The sequence below is a fragment of the Pygocentrus nattereri genome, chromosome 20 (assembly GCF_015220715.1).
Source record: "Pygocentrus nattereri isolate fPygNat1 chromosome 20, fPygNat1.pri, whole genome shotgun sequence".
Lineage (NCBI taxonomy): Eukaryota > Metazoa > Chordata > Actinopteri > Characiformes > Serrasalmidae > Pygocentrus > Pygocentrus nattereri.
Window position 1 is genome coordinate 31405501 of NC_051230.1, and position 27109 is coordinate 31432609.

General features: G+C 42.6%; 1 protein-coding gene and 1 long non-coding RNA gene across 2 annotated transcripts; both read right to left on the reverse strand.

Moving 5' to 3' along the window:
* Positions 1-1153, reverse strand: LOC108434258. Its single transcript, XR_001858354.2, has 3 exons — positions 879-1153; positions 605-765; positions 1-59 (listed from the first exon to the last, which is right to left on the reverse strand). It is a non-coding gene; the product is annotated as an uncharacterized LOC108434258 (long non-coding RNA).
* A 3180-nt stretch (positions 1154-4333) lies between these two features.
* On the reverse strand, positions 4334-26913 carry araf (A-Raf proto-oncogene, serine/threonine kinase). The gene is made up of 16 exons (XM_017709289.2): positions 26876-26913; positions 23434-23645; positions 23140-23243; positions 22412-22514; positions 20874-21028; positions 20645-20746; positions 19039-19183; positions 18688-18715; positions 17949-18076; positions 17522-17724; positions 16627-16803; positions 16237-16283; positions 15044-15162; positions 14199-14330; positions 12964-13098; positions 4334-11168 (listed from the first exon to the last, which is right to left on the reverse strand). The coding sequence occupies exons 2-16, from the start codon at positions 23539-23541 to the stop codon at positions 11028-11030; spliced, it is 1827 nt and encodes a 608-aa protein (XP_017564778.1). The 5' UTR covers positions 23542-23645; positions 26876-26913; the 3' UTR covers positions 4334-11027.
* Between the last annotated feature and the right edge of the window lie 196 nt (positions 26914-27109).

Consider the following 27109-nt stretch of genomic DNA (forward strand, 5'->3'; position numbering starts at 1 on the left):
ACGGGAACACAGTGATGATGTTCTTTGCTAGAGCCACTTTTTCAGTACTTGTTGGATAACTAATTAATAGAAGAACAACAAAACCAAGTCAAAACTTAAATATGAAGCATATGCTCTGCTCTACTTCAGCAGTGTAATACAAGCCACTATAAATTGCTGCATTTTTTAATTTACTTTTTCTTGAATATGTTAATGTGGGCGGCACGGTGGCATGGTGGGTAGCGCTGTCGCCTCACAGCGAGGAGGACCTGGGTTCGATTCCCCGGCCGGGCGGCCAGGGTCCTCTCTGTGTGGAGTTTGCATGTTCTCCCCGTGTCTGCGTGGGTTTCCTCCGGGTTCTCCGGTTTCCTCCCACAGTCCAAAGACATGCAGTCAGGCCAATTGGACATGCTAAATTGCCCCTAGGTGTGAGTGTGTGAGTGACTGTCTGTGTCTGTCTGTCTGCCCTGTGATGGACTGGCGACCTGTCCAGGGTGTATCCTGCCTTTCGCCCGAAGACTGCTGGGATAGGCTCCAGCATCCCCCCGCGACCCTGACGGAGAAGCGGCTTAGAAAATGGATGGATGGATGGATGGATGGATGTTAAGTGGTTTGTTTTACTCACAATCCATGCTTTTCCACCAGGTCAGATATGCATACTTTAACAAGCTTTATTCTTGCTTTTTCTGTCACAGTGCCTTTGGTTTTGAGTTCATCAAGTGTCTCTGGTGCTTTCTTTTCCAATAGGGACCTCAGTTTTTAATGCTCTTGTGAAACTTGAGTATGCTGCACAAAGAAAATCAGCATATACTAATATACTTTACCATCACAAATTCGGACAACAATCTTAAAAAAACACAAACAAACAAAAAAATATAATACAATATAAATGTAAGTACCTGAGCTTGGCAGACTGCAGTGGCCATAGGCTGAGATGATTCAGTCTCTTTGCATGATAAGAACAGCTGGAATCTATCAAAGTTACTGATGTCTACATTCCTATCTACGTCAATAAATTCCTGAAACTGTGGGTTGAATTTCAGAATTCTCACTACAACATATCCAAGTTGTTCTGCCGATGCTTTTTCAATAAGATGCTCAGTGTTGCGAACATCATAGATCTTCCTTGAATATTCTCTGTCATCCCTGTAGATGGTGGCAAGAACTTGAAAAAAATTGTTTGCAGATTCTTGGTTCTGAAAACAAATGTGAGAAGAAAAAAAAAATTAAACGTGAGAAATCTTACGTCACTCTCTGTCCCCAGCACGCCACTGTACTCTCACAGATAGCTAACCTAGTTAGCTAACTAGGTCAACTAGCTAGGTTATCTAGGCATTTTATTACTCATAGGAAAATATTTTGGACTAAACTATTGAGTTTACCGGGCACTTAGCTAAGCTAGTTAGCTGTTAGGTTAGTTAACCTAACCTAGATTAGCTAGCGGTTAACTAGTCCTGCACCAAATTTAGCCAGCTAGTTAATGTTAAGAAAACAGCCAAATTGTGCAGGGTGTAAATAAACTAGCTAATTTTAGCTGTTAGACGTGCAGGAGTAGACCCTTTTTACTTCACCTTGCTGTAGCTGCTGAGGCACTTTTTCATTTCCTGATTAAACAATGGAGTTGAGGTAAAGTTACACTAACTAGCTAGGTTAGCTATCTTACCTAGGTTAGCTTGCTAGCTAGCATTATCCCTTTTTACTTCACCTTGCTGAAGCTGCTGAGGCATCAGCTACGACAATCTTTTTGGCGCCATTTCCTGACTAAACAATGCAGTCGAGCTAAAGTTACACTAACTAGCGTTAGCTAGGTTATCTTATTTGGATAGCTAACTAGCTAGCTAACATGAATTTACAACTTAATATAACGCTAGTTTATAATCCAACTCTGGCATTAAGGCTAATTTAATGTTAGCTGACCTAGGTTAGCTAGCATTGATGCACTTGTTAGTTAGCTAACTAACCTAGTACAGCTAAAACATTAGCTAGATTGTTAGGTTAGCATTAAAAGCGTTTAATGCTCTCACCTAAGCATGGGTGCTAACATTAGCCACTTATTAAACTTTTGTTTCATCCCAGAAGTTCATATTATCAAAAATAAATAAATAAATAAAATCCTACCAGTATTGCTGGAACCTCCATCCTGACCACCAATGCATAATAGACTGAGGCGATTGCTGGAATCTTTGAAAAAAAAATGCACTGAATAGACTTGGTCATTTTTTTTTCCCTTACATGTAATGCAACAAACAAATTTATTTTACCAATTTGCGCCTGAAATTACATACCCACATTTTAAGGCTTTTTTCTCTAATATTAAATAAGAGGAAATTTTATGAATTAACATTACTTAGAAGCCTTTACAAAATGAATTTGTTCTCACAAAAAAAAAATCTCTCCTGTTTGAAATAACGCACTCTTCTGGCTCTAATTCACTAACCGTTCATCCTACAACATGGTAATTCTGAGAGCCAGACGGTTTGATTAATGTATAACGTGCCCACATTGGATAAAATATGGACGTAAGAAAAACGCAAATATGGAATCATATTTTTAAATAAAAAGGTATATTTCGCCCTAAATGTTTATTTTCTGAAAGGAAATATAGCTAAATTGGCTAGATAAGGGAAAGGCAGATATTCTAAGCTTTAATATGGCATATTGAGTGTCTATATTGAGCCTATAATTATCCATATAAACTGGCAAATGTGAATTATGACCTATTTCTGGCCTGTAGGCAGGCCAATGCACGTTAAGAGGTTAAGTAAAATTCAATCACAATTTTTCCTGTATAAATGTATTTTCTCAGAGGTTAACACATAAATGTGTGGATTTTCTAGGGGTCATATTACACAAGTGTGTGTTAAAAGAATCCAGAATTGGCACAAAATGTGTTACAGTGCTCACAACACAGTAGATGTGTAGAAAAAATAACACATTTGTTCTTAGAGTGTAGTCTTTTTGTACTTACTTTTCTGGCCTAAACAGTTTAGAAACTGCACTGCATCATGGTGGAGCTCAAACATCTTATCGCTGTTGTCGAAAGAAAACCTTGTATCCCCAGTAGGTAAAAACCTACTTGACTTTGAATGTAAGTCACTGGAAACAGAATTTTTGCTAAGTCACTTTGGGCTGTTTCTTTTGGTCTATTCTTCATGAAAATTACACACAATGTAAAGAGCAACGGGCATTTTCAAAAACTGATCAAATTACGTCAAAAACTGAAAAGTGGCAAAAATGGAGATGAACGTTTTTCTTCCAACAGCAGCGATATACTGTCCTTCCCTATGAGAATTATAAATGCAAATTTGCATATCAAACATATAATTTACAGTTAAGTCTTTTTCAGCTTTTATGACTATTTAGATGTTTGAACACATTTGGTGTTTTTGACTCCACCCTTGAGTTGGTATTCATTGTGTGAAGGTTCTCCAAATTCACAGTCCAGTTTTGAAAGTGGTCCTTCTATGGTAGGCTTGGAGTTCAGCTCCAACCCTAATCAAACAACATCTGATTCAAGTAATGAAGGCCTTCAGGAACATCTGAATATTAGAGCCAGGTGAGTTGAAATATCCAGGCTGGTAGATCTCCAGAACCAGAACTGAGCAGTTCTGTTCTACGACATCACTCTGAGAAACCTTAGTGGCCTTTTTAAGAGTGTAGCCGGAAAATAGTTGGGGAAAATGACGGAAACAGTTTGTTTATACCAACCAACAAGATACCAGAAACCACAACTGGGAAGTTCTACTGCTGACAACTGGAATCGAAATCGTTTTCGAACATCCCAACACTGCAGGACTCTCTGCAACTCCTACAGTAACTGTGTAGGCCGCACTGGTGTCTATTATCGGTACTCTCCACTAGAAAAGTCAAAGCTATTTTAAGCATCCGGGTACTTCCCAATTTTAAATCTGCAAACGTACTTTGAAAATAACAATAGAACACCAAGTCATTCAGAATGGTTTGGTGTGAAATGGTTGAGGGCAGAGTGCACTTTATGGTGGTGGTGATAGGAACCAGTGTCACACCATGATTGCAAAACAAATACAGCCATTTTATTTACTATCCAGAACCACCAGTGAACTTAAATAAGTATTCTGAATGTTGATAGCAAAATGAGTGAAAAATCTAAAATAGTACATCATAAAGCAATGTGTCAGACATCAGGGAGTGAATTCATAATAACTTTGAGGGAGTTTATAGAGGTGGATGTCTGGTTCCTATCACCACCACTGGGAACCTTTTAGATTCATGACTTGGGCAGAGCCTTGTTTGGTGGAACATTCCTGCATGTGCTTTAAAAAGTTGTTTCAGCAATAAAACATCTCAAATCAATTAAAAGGAAAAAAAGAGCCGCCATAATTCCACAGTTTTATTTTAAGAATAAAATCCTGTCTCCTCCATATTTTAAGACCAAATAAAAATAACAACCCTAAAAAAATACTAAGATTTCCTTTACATTTTTTTAAAATAATTTTGTTCTTTTTGAAACCATCACACAAAAAAATAGAAACAAGTACAATTTTAAAGTAAATCTTAAAAAAAAAAAAAAAAGGTAACTGTACACAGCAGAATACACCGTTTTATTGCAAACGTAACACCCCTTATACCTCAACTATACACACAAAAATTATTGCAATTCACCTAAAATACGAAGAAAAAAAACTATTTTAACAAAGTTGATCATCGGTTGTGTGTTCTGCTCTGAAAAGCAAAAAAAAAAAAAAAAAATGCTCAACTGTGGATTTATTTATTTAATTTTTTTTTTAAAGAGTTTGACCCATTCCCCTGCAGTTCCCTACAGCAGAAGCATTAAAGTGGAATTTCGCATTTGGACGAACGTGCCGTGTGCTTTAATGACCAACGACAGGCCAAAGGAACAAAAAATTCTATTCTATTCTGCTTAAAAAATGCCAAAAATTTTACCCACTTATTTACGTCGTACGAAATGGCTGCGAACTGAAAAAAACGTTTTTCTTAAAATTAAAATAGTTGCTCTGAATAATCTCTTTTCTCAGAGTGTTTCCCCTCTACATCTGGGGGATGTCCACATAAAAGGTCAAAACATTCAATGTGCAAGTTAGAGATTAGCTTCTAAGTGCTCAGCTGCTTCTTGTGGTTACGATTTACTAAAGGAACCTAAAGGAACCAGCAGAGTATCAAAGCCATCAGTTCGGCCGATTTTAAAAAGACCCCACCAACCTCAGCCTCCAACAGTCATGAATGAAAGCTGATCGCATGCTAGCATTGAGCGAGCTGGTACTGGTCAACTTCATCTGCAAGAGGTTACATATTCCTTTAGAATGAAAGTAAGGAGAAACTGATCTAAACTAAATGGAAAGCCATATTTAACCAGTTTTAAAATCTGATCTGTTGTCATTATGATTATTATTATTAATATTCTTGTTATAAAATGTATACCCATTTGTCATTTTAAGACTATTAGCTCTACTATAAACTCTCCTGAACATACTACATGTACTAACTATTGTAATGAACGTTTGCACCTGAACCCCCCTAAGAACCAGGTTTGACACTGGTGGTATTTGTTTATAGGGTTGTGCAGAAGTCAGAGACCACCATTCATTTCTTTCATTTCCATTCAAAATGGCCATTAAGGTCTAGCATAAAACCGAATAAAATGAAAAAACATGCAATGAAGTTTTAAGTAAAAGCTACAGAGAAAACAGGACACCCAACAACCACCTGGAAGACCTGGCAGACACCAGAACTGTTCCCATCAGATAAACGGCACTTTCATCTTTGAGAAGGAGGAGAAAATCAAGGTCCAGTCTTGCTTCAAGATCTGGGAAAAATTCACACATCCTTCCACTGTGAGGTAACAACTCGGCACTAGGAGTTGGACGAAACAGCCAAGGCGAAAACGTGCACTAGAACAGAGTTTCAACGTGTAAGTGGGGTCATTTGGATCATGTGAAGCATAAAGTGCAACCAATTTCTAAGACTGAACTTTGCAGAAACTAGAGTCTCCTGAAACGAATTTAAGGTGGTCTCTGACTTGTACTGAAAAAAAGGCTTCATATCGCAGCCTCCAGCAGAAAAGAGCTTGTTATGTTAACATTATAAAGCATTATTTATTATAAAGCATATTTACTAGTTTATTTTTGTAGCTTTGAGCGCTTCTTGGTCCTACTAGAAGTACCTAGCATCTTCATCTTACTTAAAAACACTTAAGCCACGCATCAACACCCACTCGCCCACACATAAACGGGTCTGAGACAGTCACAAAGGGTAAAGATTGAATATAAGTAGATATGCTCCTTTCATCTGCGTCATAATAACAACAAAAGGTCAAAGGATATGATTCATCCTGCTCTACTACAGACCATCAAGTTCCCTCACAGTCCATCTGTCTTTTACCTGGGGGCGACATAAAAGCATCATCATTGCTGCTGCTAGTAAAGGTCCAATATGGATCTGGCTGTGCCACTGACAGCTATAAGCTACACAATAACAATAAACAGTCAACTACAATAATCTAAGCTCTAAAACTGATTCTAGACCCAAGGCTCATATTACTGCTGAAGTATCTGATTGACGTGAATTACATGTGGTGCTGGGAATCTAGGTATACAAAGAATATACCACCCACTCTTATTACAACCATCAGGAAGAAGAATGCTGTAAAGGGTGACCAGCCCCTTTCAAAAATAAGTTGCAACCTTGGGGAGATTACCAAAACAAAAAACTGTCAGTTACACAGATCTTACTATTTGTGCAATCTTAAAGATCGATTACAAAGAAAACCAAAAACCTGTAGGTCATAAGGCCTCATAAGATCACAAGGACATTGCCTTGGACAAAAAAAAAAGTATACTCTGAACTTTGCCCTGACTGCTTGGACCTTACATTCTTCCAGAATAAAGAAAGTCTTCATACAGCTCACCCACCCTCCTGTACGAATAACCAGAACATCTCTTAAAACAATCACAGAAGCAGAACAGCTCGAGAACTGCATATGATTTCAGAGCTTGGAACAGTGTGTCACAACAAACACCAGTAACATCTCGAAGCTGAAACTGCAGCATTCCTATTCTTGTTGCACCTAAAACCGGCTTTTTACTCACTTCTAATCTTAAGAATTATTGTTCAGTAACTATTATAAACAACCGTGTATGTTCTATGAAACTACAGCCAAGTTCTGTAGTTATGAGCATGAGGTATTGCAGTTGGGTACTTGCCTCTTAAGGAGGTAGTGTCTATGACCTCAGACAGGCAAAGCAAGAAGTCTTGTTGAGCCCCCTTGTGGCCTAAACAAAGCTGTGACAGAGCACTGCAGTCACTAGATGGCAGCTACTGTGCATTTCTTCTCAAAACACCTCCAGGAGGGACAGAAGGAAAGATGAAAGCCTTTACTCAGCAGTTGTCGTATAGTGAACAAGTCGCAGCAGGCATGACTTGTCCAGTTCAAGAACTTTTTCTCCTTCTACTGCCTTGAAACCAAACAGCCGCTCCCTCACAGCCAGTCTGCACCAACGATCCTGACTCACCGGAGATGAAATTTTCTTTAAAGCAATGTTTAGAGATCAGATCCATTCTGTGCCAGTCCTCATTCCTTGCTAGAGTTTAACCCTTCGAAGCCTAGAGTTATTACCAGTATTTTCATGGACTATCTGACAGTCAGAACTTTTCAACAGTTCTGGAAGCTTAAGAAACATAGGATTTTTAAAATGTTTTACATTCTCATATTGAAGAACCATGAGATGCCTGAATGCTGTAATCCACTAGAGGTCAGTGTAGAGCCTGTGTTTTACACAAATAAGGACTATTGCAGCCATCTAACAGCAACTGCACCTCCAACGATGAGCTCCACACTGGCCAAGGGTCTCTGGCAGTGGGTAGCAGCCAGAATGAAGCAAAGCTATAACACCAAGGAATTGAACTAGTAAATAAGCTCAAGCTCATTTTACCCTGTATATATTTAATGGAACAAAGGTTTCAGCATCACTAACTGAAACCATGTTTGGAATCAGCTAAACTCACTGATTTCAAGGTAGAAACACGAGGTGAAACAAAATGTGACTAGGCTAATAATGTTAGCTGAGGCGAAAGCACGTTTAGCATTCGTCTGTTAATCTTATTTTTAGACACTTAAGTACTTACAAATTTGAACACAAAACAGTGAACTCAAACGATAACATTAATTCGATAGCTCCACAATGAATCAGGTACAAGTCTACCTGTTTGACTTGTTTTGTGACGAAAATGTGAATATTTTTATTTCCTTCTGCAACTCAAGCTATATTTAAACATCTCCCTTGCTTCCAAAAATCAAACTGAAAGTTTAGAACCTGCACTTTCCACAATCTCTCCAACCATTTTAGAGCTAGAGCGAATATTTATATAAAACTTGAATAAAAACAGCAATAACCATGGCTTCTAAGGGTTAAAAACCACCCAGCAGACACAAAAACACAAACTAGTCTGCACATTATAATTCATCACCGCCATCTGCGACGCACCGCACCACTTCACAGCACAACGTCACAGCACAGACAGAGAGAAAATGTGCCGTTAATACGCAGCAGAAACTGTTAAGTCATGATGAAGAGGAAAAGAAATTGAGCAAGACGCATTCGCCATGACTCACCACGATGGCAACGGGCTTTCAAAGAGCCTTTCTGCTCTGAGGAACGCAGTCAAACCAAAACGTTCATGAAGTTAAAGACAGACTCAAAGCGGTAACTGGACGAGTAAAACAGACATCCAGCTCTTGACCTTTCGCTATGCGCATTGTATCTGCAGCTAGATTGCTTTTAAGTAAAGGCGCTGCCTTTACCACGTAATTGCTCAACAGCAAGTCCACAGGCACATCTGCCACGGACTGCGACTTTGATTTAGCTATTTTGAGGCCTTGAGCGATGAGCAGCAGACTCGGTCCTGTGCCATGCATGATCATGCAAAGATGAACAGTAACAATGTCAAATTTGACGTTTTTTCTTTATTGCTAGAGCCAAATGTGCTTTTTCTTAAATCTGATTGTGCTTTTTTCTTTTAACTTTTGGCTGATCACCAGAGAAACTATCAAAGTATCTCTCAAAACCAGCACCTAAGCTGTGGAGCCATCAAGCCTTTGAGTGGGTGGATGCTACAGGATCTGAACAGCATTATGTAAATGCATGCGAAAAGATGTAGTACGTGTAGAAACAAAAGCACCGTAAAATGTGCACTTAATCTGTTTAAACCACACTAGAAAGTGTAGAACTGATATTTCATTGCACCAAAAAGGAAATTTTTTCAATCGAGGCGCCGTGCCCAATGAAGGCAGAGGAAGCCGCGAAAGCCCGGTTCGATTAGTTTATTCGTTGTAGAACAGTCAGTAAATTAGCTGATTTTTAGAAATAGTGGCTAGTTACAGTACTAGTTTGAATCTAACGTTGCAAAGTGCAATTCTCACTTTTCTTAAAATGCCTGTGCCACATAAGGGAGGTCTATTTTTTCTGTCTGTGGCAGGTCATGAGTAGGGCTGGGTATCATTCAAAAACTCAACCATACTTTATTTTTTCCAACCCCTCAGTTAAAGTACAAACGTCACTTTAAGGTGTCCGGCAGATAATTTAAGGTGGCACTGCATTTCAGGTAGCACTGAATTTAAGGTGGCAGAGTTAAAAAGTCATATATTGCAATGGAGGCGCCACACTGCAATCGGACATATTTCTAATTGCAGCAGCTGAAGTGCACCAAATTATATTCATGAATGTGTCCACTGACAGGTCAGGAATTTGGTGTGGATAAAAAAAGTGCTGCTACTTTCACAGTCACTAGCCTATTATAGCATAAAATCTAGATCTCACATTTTTAATATAAATCTGTTATCCTGTTCCTATTTTGTATTGACATACACACTCTTAACATATGCAAATCACAAAGCAAGAAAAATAAGCCTAACGAAGTATAATAATGAACGCTTCGTCTTCATAATTGTACGATCGCTAATACATGGTCAACAATAAATTCCATGTGCCAAAACCAGAAGCGCATCTTCACTATTATTTTATTGCTTAATATAACAATCTATAAAAAGTGTCAGACGTTAAAACACGCAGAGACCCACGATTTCAGTGGGCCAAGAGGGGTGGAGTGTTCACACCTGTCGAAATGAACCGAACTAAAGAAAAAATCTGATTTGTCTGCGCAAAACTACGTAGGTGTGAATGCACCCTTAGACATCCACTGACTAGTCTAGATTATGGAACAAATGCCTCTCGGCTCACCAACATTAAGGCCAACCGTGTTTGGTCAGTCCCATGAAAAAGCTGATCTCTGATACCCAGCCTTAGTCATGATTGATTGGTAGAAAGTGCAGGAAGGGGTGCGGATGCCTGAGCTCGTAAACCGGATAGAAATCTCGTAGTGTTCACCTGTATTCCCCGTAACAATGTCTAAACCAACCGAATGACTGCAGAGAGTCTGAGCTTGTTAAAATTCCTACATCCATCTTTTCTAAACCACCAGTGTCCTATGAGGGCGTGACGTGAACATTATAAAGCTCATAGAGGAAATGGAATATGATTCAATGACCTATGGAAATCTTTGGGGTTTTCCACACAAAATACATTTATACATGTGTAGAAAATGGGTCCACAATCTTATCACTTCTCAAAATAAAATAAAAAAAAAAAAAAAAAAGGTAGAAAATAGGCTTGCAGGTAAAAAAAAACAAAAACAATCAAAAAAACACCACAAAACTTAAACCTGGGGGGACAAACAAAAAACCCAAAAACAAACTGAACAGTCACCGCTCATGAAGGTTTAAGATTTGGGTAATCTTGACGATGAGGCCGCTCTGGAGTGACCGGGAGAATTCCGGAGCTGTGTGGACAGAGAGGACGTAGGTGAGCGCCGATGGAGATCAGGAATGCCTGGCAGGGACGTGTCTGAGTACGCGTCTGTGTGTAGTGACTGCAGAAGTCTCTGAGCTGACAGGAATGTGTGGAGGAACAGGGGAACGCTGGGGTCCCAGGGAGTGGAATGCGACGGCCTTGCCGGATGTTTCCGGGCCAGTCCAGATGGGTCCGGATAGGGCTGGTTCACAGGGGCATGAGGCGCGTGGTATGGAAGAGCAGCGGGTTCAGGTCCTCGGCGTGAACGGCCCGGTGCAAAGACGGCTCAGAGGCGCTGCGCTCGATTTTGGGCAGCAGGTCCTGCACCTGTTCAATGCTCACCAGGATCTGCGGGAGGGCAGAGGAAAATGTGAGCACACAGAAGTGAAAATGTTACAAACTGGAATGGCAGAAATGAAATATGCAGCTTCCATGGAACTCGAGTAATGATTGGGGGAAAGAAAAATATATGGCCTTTTTTTTTTTATTAAATAAATATTCAGAAAAAAATACTCTAAATATTTTATTCAGAGATAATTTGGATCATTTGTATTCGTCCATTTAGGAATTTTTTCCACAAAGCAAACAGCAGGTGATGTTTTCAAATCTAAAATCAAAAAATTGATTGAAATGAAACAATAAAATGACAGAAGATGAAAAACAAAAAATGGAGATGCTTTTGTTACGACAGTAATATTTGATACATTACTCTTCACTTTAGTCTGAGTACTAATCTTTAGCCTGAAGAAAACAAAACAAACTAATACACAACCAAATTCTGAAAAATCAGGGAAATCCTAACATGATAAAACATGAAGTTTGCTGCTTTTAATACCAAATCCTTTCCTATCATGCCTTCAGTGTGGTGGCCACTTTCAAACAGGGCCAGGTAATATTAGATTATTCATCACAATATGCCACAGCATGCTTTTCTAAGCAGGCTGTGAATATCATCAGTATTTTAAAATCTTCTTAACTGCATGTCCAATTACAAAAAGAGCTTAATTAGCCCTGTTTCACTGGATTTAGTGCAGCACAGTGTGTGAAAATGTTAATATAAACCATGCAGATAGTCTTTGATGGTATTTTTAAATGAATCTACTTTGTTTCAACTTAACTGTTTTTTTTAAAACTTAAGGTATCGTGATGACATTTCTGCCCCCTTCCTACCACCCACCTCTAATTTTAGCGTCAAAAACAATGTCATTTTTCCGCTCAGTACCATGATCGTTTGCACAGCCGCCTCCTCTACAGTCACACCTCATATAGGCTCACTAAAACCTGCAGCACATATGTATGTATGTCCAAAAGTTCTTGAACACCGGGAGGTATTAGATGGAGAACCTGCACTACAGTTAATGCAGAAGATCTAGCCACCCATCACAGTGGAGCTGAGTCTCTCCTGGTGGACAAATGTCCGCCGTCAAACCTCACAACTACGTTATTACAACATCTGATTAACCTATGAACTATTAAACCGAAGAATCAGCTGGTCTACCTATTACCCCCTCTGTTCGGTCCTTTATAGTAAACTTACTGAAATGAGTGCCCCTTCCCAGAGTTTCGAGAACTTTCTTTTGTGTCCTATTAGAGGGGCACAGTTTAAATATCACTGGGGAAACAAAAATAAGACCTCGCGTGCTGCCCTTGCTACTCTGTCAAAATAACCTAACCACACGATCAGTGACTGAACTGCTAAATGCGCCCTAAATAAAACTACATTTACATACTTGGTTTTTTCTTAGAAATTATTACAAGCCTGTAGATCTTTAATAAAACATCTCGGCCTTCTCAGTCTGGACCAGCATCAATCTACAGTGCCTGAAGAGAAAAGAACAGCAGAGAACACACTGAGCTCCCGGAGGGAGAACGTCCATCTGAGTGTGTTTTGACTACTGAGTAGCAGAATAACATAACTGAACGGGTTGTACATAAACTGCTCAGCATAGCTATGATTTCTCTCTGCTGGTTAATACAGGGCACAGATGAAACAGTGACCTATACAGAACTGTGATGATTTCCTGAATATTGCATTTCTTGGGCTCTTTCTGAAGAAATAATCCCTAATTTTAAAAAATATATATTATTAAGAAAAATGTCACACCAATGAGAAAGTGGAAAATAAAAGGCTGCGGGATCTCACCTGGGGAAAGAGGGGCCTTTCGTCCCGTTTGAATTTCAGACACTCCATGATGAGCCTCTTCATGGATTTGGGGCAGTTATTGTACAGCTTGCTGAGGTCTGGCGACAAGTATCCCCGGCCCACCATGAAAATGATCTGTTAAGACGACAAAAATGAAACAAAGACATCATTAGTTGAGAAACCGGGCCAACTTTAATGCCATGTCGGAGCTTCATTCATGGAGAAAAACATTAAAAAAAGGTCTACAACAAAGGAGTAAAGGATTAAACCAAGTTTATACTTTATACCAAGGATAAGAGGCTGTTCTCAACAAATAGTGTGAAGAGGGTTTTTCCCCACAAAACCCTCTTGAGTAAGAGTGCAGCACAGCAATGTTCTGGAAGAAAATCTTTGGCTAGGGAAGATAATCAATATGAACGGACTATTAAAAAAACACAGCCTGCTTCTGCAGTTTTAGACTACAGCGTGCATCACACACCATCTCTGAAACCTTCTCTAGAAAAGTAAACAGAACCAAAATTAAGTGTTACGTTAAACATCCAGCAAAGTCAGAGTGGAAAAAAAGATCAAAATATAATAAAACCCTTAAAACTGCTAACCAGGCCTATCTGAGGACTGTCTGGGCATGGTCTTAATATTCTAATTGGCATCGTTGATTGACAGGCCTTTGTCAAAACTCCATCCCTGAAGCAGAGTGAGAAAGGATCTACACATGCAGGCAAGACCCTACACTACAGCCAAGAAAAAACATGATCCAGCTTATGCGTTCAGGAAATGCTAGCATGGCCCAACGGACAAATGCATTAACGAAAGAAGAAAAAGATCTAAGAACTGTTGAACAGATGAACTAGCTTAATTGTAGGAATAGCTTTTGCTTGGTGGTTAGCCTGCCCTCTGTAGGGTTCTGTAAGGAGACTTTGGTGGAATAGGGCTTTGTTAAACCTATGTGGGTTGAAGAAACCACGTTAACCCCGTCATTAGTGGAGGAACTGCCTCTATAAGCGCTAGCCAAGATGAGAACCACTTAGTTTACATGGAAAGAGGTGAAGTTAGGTTAAAATACATACATTACCCGCAGGACGTACTCTGTATATAAGCTACACAGAACGCAAACACAAGATTTTGGTTCCCTCTGGCTTTAAAATATGAGTATCTACAGGTCATCTCTGATATTACATGACCCCAAATCAGAAATACAGCAGGGTCTGTTAAACAGAAAGAGGCCTGCGACTCACCTGGTCCCGGTTGTTGATGTTGGAATAAGGCAGAGTTCCGGACATGAGCTCAAACAGCACCACCCCGTAGCCGTACACGTCCGACTGGAAGGTATAAGGGTTTGGGTCCTGCATCCGGATCACCTCTGGCGCCTGGAGGGTGAACACGAGAGAAAACGGCTTTTAAACTTTTTAAACTCTGCTATATGTGGATTTAAGAAATTTTATCCCATTTACAAGCTGCACTAAAGTGGGCAATGTGGCAAAAAAAATCACGATATCTGATCATTTTTCACTGCACTTAATAGGATTCAACACATTTAGTTTTTTTTGATATTTGCGAACAAGCCGGGACAAACTGCATCATCAAAACACTGCCACGTTTTTTTAAAAGTTAAGAACTACGAGTACGACGGCATTTTACTTCAAGAGACTATGAGGAGGAACTTTCATAGCTCACTGAAGCGAGTGGACAGATTCCACGGAAAGTGCAGATTCTACACTTTTAAACCCACCAGTACAAGAGAAGTTACTTTATTATGACTCGCATGACAATAAAGTACTGTAGTCTTGTAGTTTTAGTTTCTTACATAACACAACTGTCAACAAGTCATTTTTCTGATCTTGAAATACAAGTCGGATGTGCAGACTCAATCCTGCCAACACAGCATGCAAATCGATTCCAAATGCAATTCACCATTTAACTATAAACTACCGCAACTGTGGATTTACGACTCCTAATCAGCCGCTGAAGGACAGATCAGCCTAAGGCACTGTGTGCTGCTCTTTTGGTTCGCAGTGAGTCACATTATGCTTATTTGCAAGTGTTTGGCTTCTCAGTTACAGTGACTAATGCGAACGCTCACCATCCACAGAATGGAGCCGCTGGGCTGCTCCACCTGCTGAGAGCCGCTCCAGCGAGACTTCACAGTGGCCAGGCCGAAGTCACCGATCTTTACCGTCCAGCCTTCATGCAGGAAGATGTCTGAGACAGCAGATAAGGGACTTCACAGCACCAGTAAAGAGACGGATACAATCAGGGGCTCCGTTACAGGATCAAGTGGACTAAGGATGCCTTGCCTTTCACCCCCCACCCTTCACTAATCAAGCAGAGAAAGCCCTTAACGTCGGCTCTCTGGGTCATTAGAGGAATAGTTTGATAACAACAGAACGTCTGCAGTTTCCCACTTTACTCTAAATATAGATGATCAGCCAAGACGTTTGGTGTCCAAGTGAAGCCAGTTTAAAAGCTGTGAGGCAAACGGACCCAAACCTCCTCTCGGCCCACTTTAAACACATCCAGGTCTTCATTAAGGTCGCACCGTCTTGCCAATTTGGTCTAGGATTCAGCAAGACTCACTGTGAGCTGTAACCCTGAACAAACAACGCAGCAAGCAGCAACTTCAGACAGCAGGTGTTGACAACACCAGAAACTACATGACAAAGAGTTGGAGATTTGATTCAGAGAAGTTTAAGGGATGAATTTACATTAAAGATTTGGGCCCTGTCCCATTTCACCCCTCGCCTCTACCACTGAGCCCTCACCCCTCCGTTTTGCACGTTCACGTCTAAGACCTGAATCTTGTTGAAATAGAGGGGTAGGGTGAAGTGTTAGGACTACATGACCCTCCAAACTGAGGTTTATCTGATCGACGATAAAGGTAAAGGATGGTAAAGTTCAGAAACCTCCCTCTGCTATCGCTGCAGACTGGCAGGGCCGCCTACAATGAAGTAATGTTCTTCTGTATTTGAGGGTCCCATTTCATAGGAGAGCAATTCAATCACTAAACCCTTTGTAACTCAGTTCCATGTGGCGAAGTGACACTCGAAAACAAGGGGTAGGAGTAGAAATAAGAGATGGGACTGGGCCTTAGTGTCTGTTAGTCAGGTCAGCCTTAAAGCTCCTCAGAGTTCTAAAGAAGCAGAACCTGGACACCAAACCATGAAAGTGAAGTTTTTCACCAAACTACTCCACACAGCTCACATATGGGACACAATCACAAACTGAAGTCTTTCGTTAAATCTCCTGGTTATGACTTTGTCTGTACTGGAAGGATACTATTAGATTTCATGTCCCGATGAATGATATTCTTTGCGTGAAGGTAGCTGTAAAAAAAACAAAACAAAACAAAGAAAAGAAAAGAAGAATTAGAGCTAATAACAGAGAGAAATAACAATTTAATTCCAATAAAAATGATATCTAGATTAAACCTCAAGCAAAATTAATGTTTAGAATGCTTCATATGCCAATGCCGGCTCAAATCTTTAAGGGGATAACTTAGAAAATAGTGATTAATATTAAATAACGTTACTAATTACTAAATAAATACATAAGTATAATCACATTTTTCCAAGCTCTCTCCTTTGAGATTTGAATTGAAACATTTCTGTGTATTTTTAGTTTATAACATCATATTCTACACTATTTCAGAGGTCAAGGCGCTCGTACTCCATGCCCTGCGCGGTCTGCCTGGCCACGTCGATGCGGCGCATGGTGTCAAACTTGGTCTCGGTGACGTGCAGGTGGCGGTACAGACTGCTGCCCTCACACCACTGTGTGATGATGGCGAAGTGCGGCTTCGTCATGAAGCCCATAAACAGCAGGATGTTGACATGGCGCGTTTTTCTGCACGGCAGACGGGGGTGAGAGAACAAAAACAAAGAAGAGGCAGAAAAGAGGAACATTGAGAGAAAACAAGAAAAGAAGAAGAAGAAAATAAAGTAGAAAAAGAGAAAACAGAGAAATTAAGGAAACAGTTTAATACATAACGGTCGACCGTTTAGCTCAGACAGACAAATCAGAAAGGCTGGACTTTTCTAACTCCGCGTGAAGGACAATTAGAGATATAACTGTAGGAAAAAGTTAACACAAGTTACAAGTTAACACTCCTTTCAGCTCAAATCCGATCTCTCTGACGTGACGGTTCACACTTGTTTAGGTGATTCAAATCGGTCATTGATGTGAACGAATCGGCGTCCTGAAATGACCCGGATGAGCTCCTCCTGCTCAGAAACGCATCATCAGCAAAACCCAACGAGCAGAACGAGCTTCGCTGAGAAGATCATTAACGCTGATCAGCTCCCAGCTTCGTTATTAGAGCCAGACGAAGGAGAAAAAGGTGAGATGAGCTGCTTTTCCACCATTTACAGACTTTAACGTCTGTTTGGCACTGCTGCCATGGTAACACAATGACGGTGCACAAGCAGTAGAAAAAAAAAAAAAAGCATGAATTCTGATCTGAGCGTCTCATCAAGGTCGCGCGGCCACAAATCGGATTCGGATCCGATCTAGGACAACATATGAAAAGATCGGATTTGAGTCACATCAGGGCAAAATCACTCACCGTAGGACTTGCACTTCGTTCCTGAAGGCCTGCAGCTGCTCCGGCGTGGGTTCAGTCACTTTAAGGATCTTGATGGCCACGTCTCCGTGCCACTTGCCTTTGTACACCGTCCCGAAGGAGCCGGCACCGATGCGCTTCTGCATGGTCACCTCCTTCGAATGCACTTCCCAGTAGTAGCTGGAGTCCCTATAGCCAACACGGTGCTGGAGGAGAGAACAGATTCACAGGTAAACAGGTGAAATCAAGGCCGGGAGACGAGGCCAGAACTCTTACTGTGGTATCATTTCCCTTCATTCTCATTCAGTATCAATAACTCTCAACTATAAGGTCATCATTCGGAGTACTGAAGCCACAGGCTTGCTGCAGTCAACATTTTAAGGAGTTGCTTTTGGGGTGGGGGGGTTGGAAACCGAAAGAAGCTACTAACCACTTTCTTTTTCTCGTCGGAGGAGGACGGCTTGCGCTCTTTGTGTTCCGAGGGTGATTTGGGGGGTCTTCGGCCCGGGGAGCCCAGCTGAGGAGGACTGGTCGAGGGTTTGGGAGAAGGTTCTGGTCCTGTGGGGGGTAAACCTCTGTAAATGATCAAGCTCGCCAACACCTTGTGACAGGAGAGATCTGACAACTTAGTGTAACTATGGATAAAATACAGTTTCAGATTTGACCCTTAGAGTCACAGTTATTATCAGCGCAAACAAAAGCGTCATTTTTATTAAATATTTATTATGAATTATTACTTGTGGCCCCTTTAAATTCGCAGAAACGACGCACTTTCAGTGCAAACCACATTTGTCTGTGAGCAGAAGAAGAAATATTTTATTGTAATTTGAATTTGATGCTACTTCGAAGCGTTTAGTTATGCTGTGAAGAAAGACAAATGCTCGTTTTAGCAGTTTTGACCCTGAAAACCACCAGAAGTCAGAAGTGAAGACTTCAATGCGTCAATGCAGAAGGAAAATCGATCCCACATCAAGTAATTCTGTAATTACATCTGAACAGTATAGCAGAACAGCAATAATAACTGGACTTCAATGGGTTACGAGCCTGATTTAATGGGCTGAAACTCAAAAACGTGGCTTGAATATTGCAGAAAATGAATTCATGCTCAAGGTCTAACGGCTGGTCAAGTCAAAGGGTGTTTGATCATGACCGAACTAAAAAGAACTCACCCATTGTGTTGTTGATTTTTAATGCGTCCTACATGAGAGTGGAAAAAAGGGATGAATAAATAAACAAACAATGTGATGCAGAAAACCTAAAAAGAGGATAAAAGGTGAATCTTCAAAGGAACCATCCAGAACATCAGGCACCATCAGTGGTGGATCTGCAGAAAGCTACAATCAGGATATTTCAGAAGCTTTTCCACATCTCACTGCTCGTTTATGACTTCAGGACTGTTATGATTTAAGAGTCCTTCCTAACGCATTTGTCTCGAAACATGCTGACTGTAGCTTCAGGTTGAAGACCAAGATGAATCAAAATGAACTGTGTTTTTCTGCGTCTGAATGAGCGCGTCTGACCTCGATGATGCTAGCGGCGCCGGGGCCCAGGGTGCTGACCATGTGGACGTTGGGGGTTGAGGTGGAGCGATGCCTCTGGAGCGACTGGCCGTCCGCCCCCGGCAAGGGAAAGTGGAAGGCCGAGGCCGGAGACAGCAGCCCTTGACTGAGAGGAGCACAAAAATCCTTAAGGACTCATTTTACACCACACTCATATTGTTTATACAGTATACAGTTATACACGTTCGTACGTAAAGGAGCCGAACGCTCATGCAACCTTCACTCTAGATGTTTTTAGAACATCACTGCAGATATTAACATTATTAGCAGGTCATTCTGATATTAATTTTACTATAACACCACTCTAGAGCGGCACTGCTTGAGGCGGCTGCCTGTTCCAGCAGCTTGAGGTCATCTGCAAACAGTGAGTGTGTTTACATGCATTAATAATCCGATAACTAGAGAAAATCTGATTTTGTCGGTAATCCGATCGTGTTTACAAGCACTTGAGTAATCAGATAAATGGGGAAACTCCGGGGCGACACGAGTCAGGCAGTAATCAGATTTCTGCTTTACAACCAGCCGATAAACTCACAGAAGAAGAAGTCGTGACGTGAAAATAACGTGAAACTTATGCCGCGACTTTTTAAAAACATTGCGACTTTACTTGAATATATGAATATTCATCATCCAGAAGATGATGAATATTTAAATCTCTGATTTCATGTTTGGTTTCAGCGCCGCTACCAAAGCCTTTTGTTGCCATCCTGCGGCAGCGCTGCTGGTACCGCCGTCTGTTTTCGTGCACATTAGAAAAACGAAAGAAATCAGAGTAAGAGTCTCCAAGCACTGAGAAATCTGATTACTGGGCTACGAGATCAGAGAGGGGTTTACATGACCATTTTAGTAATCGGATAACTGCAGAAATCAGATAACTCCGATTTAGTGCATGTAAACGCACTCAGTGTCTTTTTGCCCACTTTCCTTTCTTTTGTGGATATGGAGGCCTGAAATTGTCTGCCAACTTTTTAAGAACTTTTGCCTCATACCACTTAGTGAAATGCCTGCTCTCATCTAAATAGGCTTTGTAAATATGCAAATGAATATAGTTCTACTTCTACTCCTCCATATTTTACTCTTATTTCTAATTTTTCATTTCTGCCTAATTTGTGATTTTAAATGCAATTATGTCTTGATACTGTTAACACAGTTAATTAGTAAAGCTCTATCTATCCACCCACCCACCCACCCATCCATCCAGAGAATCACTTTATTAAAACTTAATTTTAGACGTTAACTTTATTAGAACGTCATTAGACATGATACTCCTTTCTCACATCATCTACAGCTTCTAATAATTTAGTTATAATCCTGTGAAGTTGCATCAAATGACCACATCACAACTATTTCATACATCAACCTGCAGCCAAACAGGCTTGGTATCATTATTTTGTATTATATGCATTAGTAATAATAACCTTGATACCCGACTTTTGAATGTGTGTGGAGCTGAAACTGTTCTGCATAAATCCAGATTAACAAGGATCAGCGGCTCGATCAACACGAAAATCACCCAGACGACAGAAACACATCAGGGTTTAAAACTGAAGGAAACAGACACACATACCCAGGCTCCGGGGTTAAGGCTAGGTCACTCTGTGATATGGAGTTAGTATCAGGCATCATTAAAATAGGTATCTGGGGGTAGTCTTCTGTCGTGGAGACACAACTAAGAAAGGACCATGTCACAGAAAACACATGATGAGTCCATCAGAATGCACTTGAGCTCTTTTTCACCACTGTGGTATTAATGTGCGTACTGGACGTTAACACAGACAAAGACGCACGATACGCACCGTTTGGTCATCGTGTCCATGTCCACACAGACCGTAGGGACTTTGCTGCTGCAGTGCTGGTGGAACTTGTAGCCGCACGTCTGACATCTGAAGCCATTGAACAGAAACTTGTGGCAGAAGTCACAGTACGCTAACTTAAAGAAGGTTTTACGAACCTGGAAGAGGTTTAAAACACACACACACACACACACACACACACACACACACACACACACACACACACACAGAACATGTTACAGTGTGTAGCTACCGATGTCGTACCTATCTAACACTCTATAGCTTCTGCGTAGTGAATGGCTGAGAAGTAAACAGAGTTGTTCAGAGCGGTTTGGTGTGAAACGCTCCGTTCTAGAGAAACTTGGTGAGAATCATTCACAGTGGTGGTGATAGGAACCAGACGTCCACCTCTAGAAGCCCCCTGACAGAAAGTTACTACAGGATGGCTTATGAACGCAGTGCCTGATGTCAGAGACAGTTTTATGATCGTTCTGAGAAGGTTCTGTCTAAAGGTTCTGTCTAAAACTTGCTTAAATCCACTCATGAACGACTTATTTACAAAGATCTAGAAAAAAAATCTGTAATTCATATTCATAATGTAGTTCATATTTTACGTTAAATTCTACGAAGCGATGAAATACGCCGAATCGCAGGCAACGACAGTGTGTTAACTTGGCCGTAAGCCATTATCACGCATTGAGCGTCTCTCTGGAAACCTACTAACGTTGGACATGCCTGATACGAAGCCCTTTTCACGGCGAGCTGAACACGTTCTGGATGAAGAGCCCAGCTGTCAGTCGGTGCAGCTTCATGAGGGCTCCTGTGATGCTGGTGAAGATGGAGCTGATCCTCCGGGTGCGACTGGCGTTCGTTATGATCATCACTGATAGTCAAGACTCTGGATGAGCCGCGTGAAGCTCTGCTCTTCTGCACATGCGGGTCGGTTTAGAAGAGAACGTGAACAGCCAAACAAAACATTCGGATTGGTGAGAAAATCAGACTTGGGCCACTTTCAGCTGCTGTGTGAACGTGGCCTCAGCTTCCGCGCTGCAGAGTGGACGTAGCGGAGTCGCGTGGTAGGGACTTTTTAAGAGGTCAGTACTTGAACACTCAGAGCGGGGAAAGAATGAGCAGAATAAAAAAAATCTAAATAACCAACTCGGGCAAGATTACACTGGTCAGAGGTTCTGAACGTCGGGTTCCATTACTTTTCAATTAATTGCCCAGCCCTGGGCAGAACGTACACCCACGGTGGGGCATGTCTAAATTTTAAGCCAGAACTACGTCGAAACTGTTACTTTGGTGCAACCGGTTAAATTCTAGTAACTTCAACGCAGCTGGCAGCTGAAGGTGAAAGAAGGCTATGACCAAACTTGATGGTGCAACCGGCTGCTGGAGATCAACCTTCCTGCCGCTCCTGCTCCAGCTACTGAACTTCTTCAGAAGTCCTTAACTAGCTGGATCAACAGCGCAGGTCTGGGAAAAGCGCTGCATTGCGCCGTCTTTGAAAGCGTTTCTTACAGAAGGTGTTCATCACTTACGAAGTTGTGCATGGTTAGTGGAACGTCATCCAAAACCTCGACTAGAAGCTCCTCCCCCACGAGGGGCGTGATGTCAGTGTTCCATTCTGTAAGCCTCTTGCGACTGGTCATCAGAAAAAAAAGGGACGATGGCAAATGAATATTCATTTTTTTTAATGTAAACAAAAATAAATCAATTATTTATTCAGTTTCGTTAAATGTAAACATTAAAGTTCCAATTAAAAGCCCAACAAAAACCACACATTTTCTCACTCACCCCATCACCCGAGACACGTTTGGTGCCCAGTTTTTTTCTGGAGCTACTTGGCTGGTTCTAGATCAGCATTTCCACCGCTGCGGCGGTTTGCGCTGTTTGGAGCTGCTGCTCTCAGTTTGGTTTATTTTTGTAGGCACACTGTGTGCTAAGCCACATCCACAGGCCTGCGCCACCTTCGTGAAGAAGTGGATGTGGTTTGGGTGGGTTGAGAAACGTTTGGCTGATGTATTTTTACAGAAACAGTTTGGGTGACTACTGAGTCCTAGTGTTTGTTAGCCACGTTAGCCTCATAGCACCAGCTGTAAATGAAAGAAGCCAAATTTGAATTTGACAACTAGGGAAAGTGGGAAACTGTGTGAATGTGATTTTTGGCTGAACCGCTCCTTTGTGCCAGCGTCATTCTCAGGGCTCTGTTACTGCAGCTCCGACTGGGGCTTCAGTAAAGAGGTTCAGGTCTGGGCGGCGCACTCACCCTTCAAGAAGGCGGAAAACAGCGCAGCATTCCTGGCTCAGGCCTCGTACTTTCAGGGCTTTGTCCAGGCTGTCGTGAACCGTCTGCCCTGGTCGCACGTTCACCTGGACACAAAACAGAGTTACCCAGTGACCTCCAACACCCTCTATATGATCAATAAACTCACAATATGAGAAATCTGATAAAAGTCGGTTTATCGATTGGTTTATCGATCAGCGCCGTTAGCTACAGAGCACGGCTGTTCGTTTTCCTCCATACAGAACGGATCTACACGGAGAACGTGGCCGTACTCACCACCGTGCGCTGCTTGTTGGGGAGGTAGACGCGGATGGTCCCGCCGCCCCGGGGAACATCCTCTGGGCTGGTCTCCCCCGACGAGGAGCAGGAGGACGTGGAGGACATGGCGTCTCCACAGAAACAGAGAGGGATTCGCAGCACTGAACTTCAGCCAGCAGCAGGAGAGTGGATCAACCAGGGCACAGAGGAGAAGCGCCCTCACCTGGAGCCTGAGGGAACCACAAGCAACTCTGAGCAACTCACTGACCCTCAGGAGGGCTTTTAATTAACATACACTGACACCGTGTGTGTGTGTGTGTGTGTGTGTGTGTGTGTGTGTGTGTGTGTTTTATATAATTGTTATTACAGAGTGACATTACATTTACATTCAAACTATATTCTGAATCAACAGATCAGAGTTTTCTGGCTTTTCTCCGCCCGTTTCCAAGTCAAAAGAACGACAAAAACATGCCGAAAACTGGGACGACGCGTTTCCCGGAGGACGAGACGCACAAATTTCAGCCAAAATACACCAAATTCTGATCGAAACACAGACCTCCTCTTCTACACACATGAGGTTGGGCTGAATGGTGAAAAGACCTTATTCCAGTTTTTTTAACCGATATATCCACTCGCACCAGCACAACACACCCTAACACACCGCCACCACGTCAGTGTGACTGCAGGGCTGAGAATGACCCACCACCCAAATAGCTCCTGCTCTGTGAGGGTCCATGGGGGTCCTGACCACTGAAGAACAGGGTAACAGAGTATCAGAGAAACAGATGGACTACAGTCTGTAACTGTAGAACTACAGAGTGCAGCTATACAGTAAGTGGAGCTGATAAAGGGGAAGATGAGCGCAGGAAGGGTCATAACGTAAAGCTTGATCGGTTTATGTAACAGCCTGCAGCCCTCACCTCGTTCAGGTGGCGTTCTGGGCTGAAACACTCCTTATAACTTCAGTATGAGTGGGCGGAGCTAAACGGAATATGTTAAACGGGTAGGGATCTTTGAAAACTGCCCTCGTTTAAATTTTGACTTCAATATAAAAATGATTAAAACCCTCATTTAAAGCTGCGACTCCCATCAAGGTGAAGCCATCTCCAGGTCTAACCTGTGAGCAGCGCCTTCGAATGATTAATGAGAAATAATAAAATCGTAATAAAGCCGCGCGCCTCTTCACGCCGGCTGTCTCTGCTCTGACACTGCTTGCATCAGCGCAAGCAGGAACAAGTATTTCAAGTATATTCACTGAGGGAAAAATATTCTTGGCACCACCACAAACACACACCAGCCATATGTCGAAAGCAGGACATGCAGACGTTGAATCAGCATCTGAGACGACGCTGGAAGCTCACGCTTTCACACCGGGAGCTGATTTACTGAGATCGTCTAGTGACTTTAACGACCAGCGATTTTATGACCATCGGTAAAAACACTTCAGATAATGAGCTGATAATTAGACGAGTGCCGCACCGGGAAGGCCGACATGACGATCTCTACTCAGATATTCAGCTATATAAACACAGAACAGTCAGAGAAACGCTGTTTTACTCAAAACGATACGATTAAAATGAAAAATATGAACTGAAAAAATGATATCAGCTCACATATTTGATTATCAGGCACTTTGGCTCCTTAAACCAGTATCGGTTCTAGACAGGCTTCGTATCAGGCCTTAATACTCTCACATCCACTTACAGCACAGTGCAAAACTCAGGGACCCCCCCTGTGTTTATCTGATCTGTAGTCAACAGTTCTTGAGTACAAGTTACTGATTTTTCAGGAGATATTTAGATATAAGATGATCTGCCTGCAGAGAAAAAACCCAGGACTCTCAACAAAATGGTTAAAACGCTACAGAGAAAATGGGGCTCCTAACAACCACCTGGAAGACCTGGGAGACACCAAAACTGCACCCCATCAGATAAACAGCACTTAAAGCTTTCAGGAGAAAATCGAGCTGCTTCAGATCTGAGAACATCCACAGGCCTTTCTGTCCTTCCTGCTGTGAGAAGGCCGCTCAGCGCTGTGGGTCTGAAAGGACGTGTAGCTGATCAAGAAGAACCTCACTGAGAACGTGTCGGACTAATGTTACAGCTTTCCCTCTCATAGGTTCCATAATAACGGTAGAACCATAATAAGGGCAGAACCACTGCTTCAAAACAAACACACAATGTCAGACTTCCCAAGCCCACGCCTCGTGGACCCCCATTACGGCTTAGAGACCACCGGAACTCGGCCGTCAAGAACAAAGAATAGAGCAAAACACACGTCAATCAGCTGGAGACCCGTTAAAACCCGGACCCTCTTCTGACTCCGACAAGCCCCAAGGACTAATCCAGCTGACCCAGCCTCCCGAATGGGGTCCACCTCCAACCCAGGACTAACGCACCTCCGCCAGGTAATCACGGACTTCCGAAATCAATCATCAGATGGAGCACGGCCCCATATTCAGCTCACAAAACACCCAGACCCAGAAATCAGGAGCCAACTCCCTCGGACCTCCAGCCCTCCATTACTGCCACATAAACAATGCCATTCAGGGTGGTCTGACGAAAAGGGGGTGACTGCAGACCCTTAGGGTGGTCTTTACAGCGGTGGTGACAGGAACCAGGGGTCACCATGACTACAGCACAAACACAGACATCTGACAGATTTCCCCAAAACCACCAGTGAACCAACACGAGCCGCCTGAGTTTCCTCCGTAATGTGGGACTATTCTGCCTCACAGCACCCGATATGTATCCTTCCACTCTGGACGGACTAAAAGACGTTTTAGAGCAAATATTTAACACAAAACTACCGTGAAACCGTCTCAGTCACAGCCATTCGGTGCGATGCCTTTCTGTGGGGGAGCTTTTAGAGGTGGACGTCTGGTTCCTACCACCGCCACTGTGAGCGATTCTGACTCGGCTCGTTTCTCTACAACGAACGACTTCCCGTCAAACCAGCCTGGATGACTCCGTTTACACCTCGAGGACTGGGTTATTCAGAACTTCTGAAAAACCGGCGGAGTTTCCCTTTAAAGTCGAGCTGTCTCCAGAGCTGTACCTCAGACTCAGCCCGCTCGCGCAGGCCCGTTTCGGCGGGGGGGAATCTAAACTTCCCTCCGGGACTCCGCAGCCTGGGGGGCGGAGGGAGCCCGCGGAGCTCGGCGCCGGGGCAGTCCGGGCGCGGGGAGGCTCGGACGGCGCCGGGCCGCTGAGGGAGGGAGGCGGAAAAGGGATTAGGCTGCTCTTCGCCGCGGAGCTAACAGGCTAACTGCTGTTAGCGCCGCCGCTGCTTTAGGTTTAAAACTAGCGCTGCAGACCTCCCGCTCCCGCGGCGCCCACCCGGGCCCGGGCGCTCACCGACACCGCTATCCGACCGAGCCGCCCGCTAAACGGCCCGCGTTTAGACGGAAAGCGGCTCTTTTTCCTCACTTTGCTGTTTTGTTTCTGAAGTAAATACTCACCTGAGGCGGCCATCTTGAACTCTCTCTCTCAATCTGAAGTCGGATCAGAAGATTTCTGACGGAGGGCAGCGCCGCTCTGATTGGTCCGTCGGCCGAAGTCGCGTCTCTGATTGGCCGAGCCGCTCTCACACGCTAAGACGACGCCCACATCCCGCCTTCTGATTGGTCCGTTCCTACAAATCGCTGCTTTGATTAGTCGTCGAGGTTTCCTAGCGGGTGGGCGTGGGGAGAGGG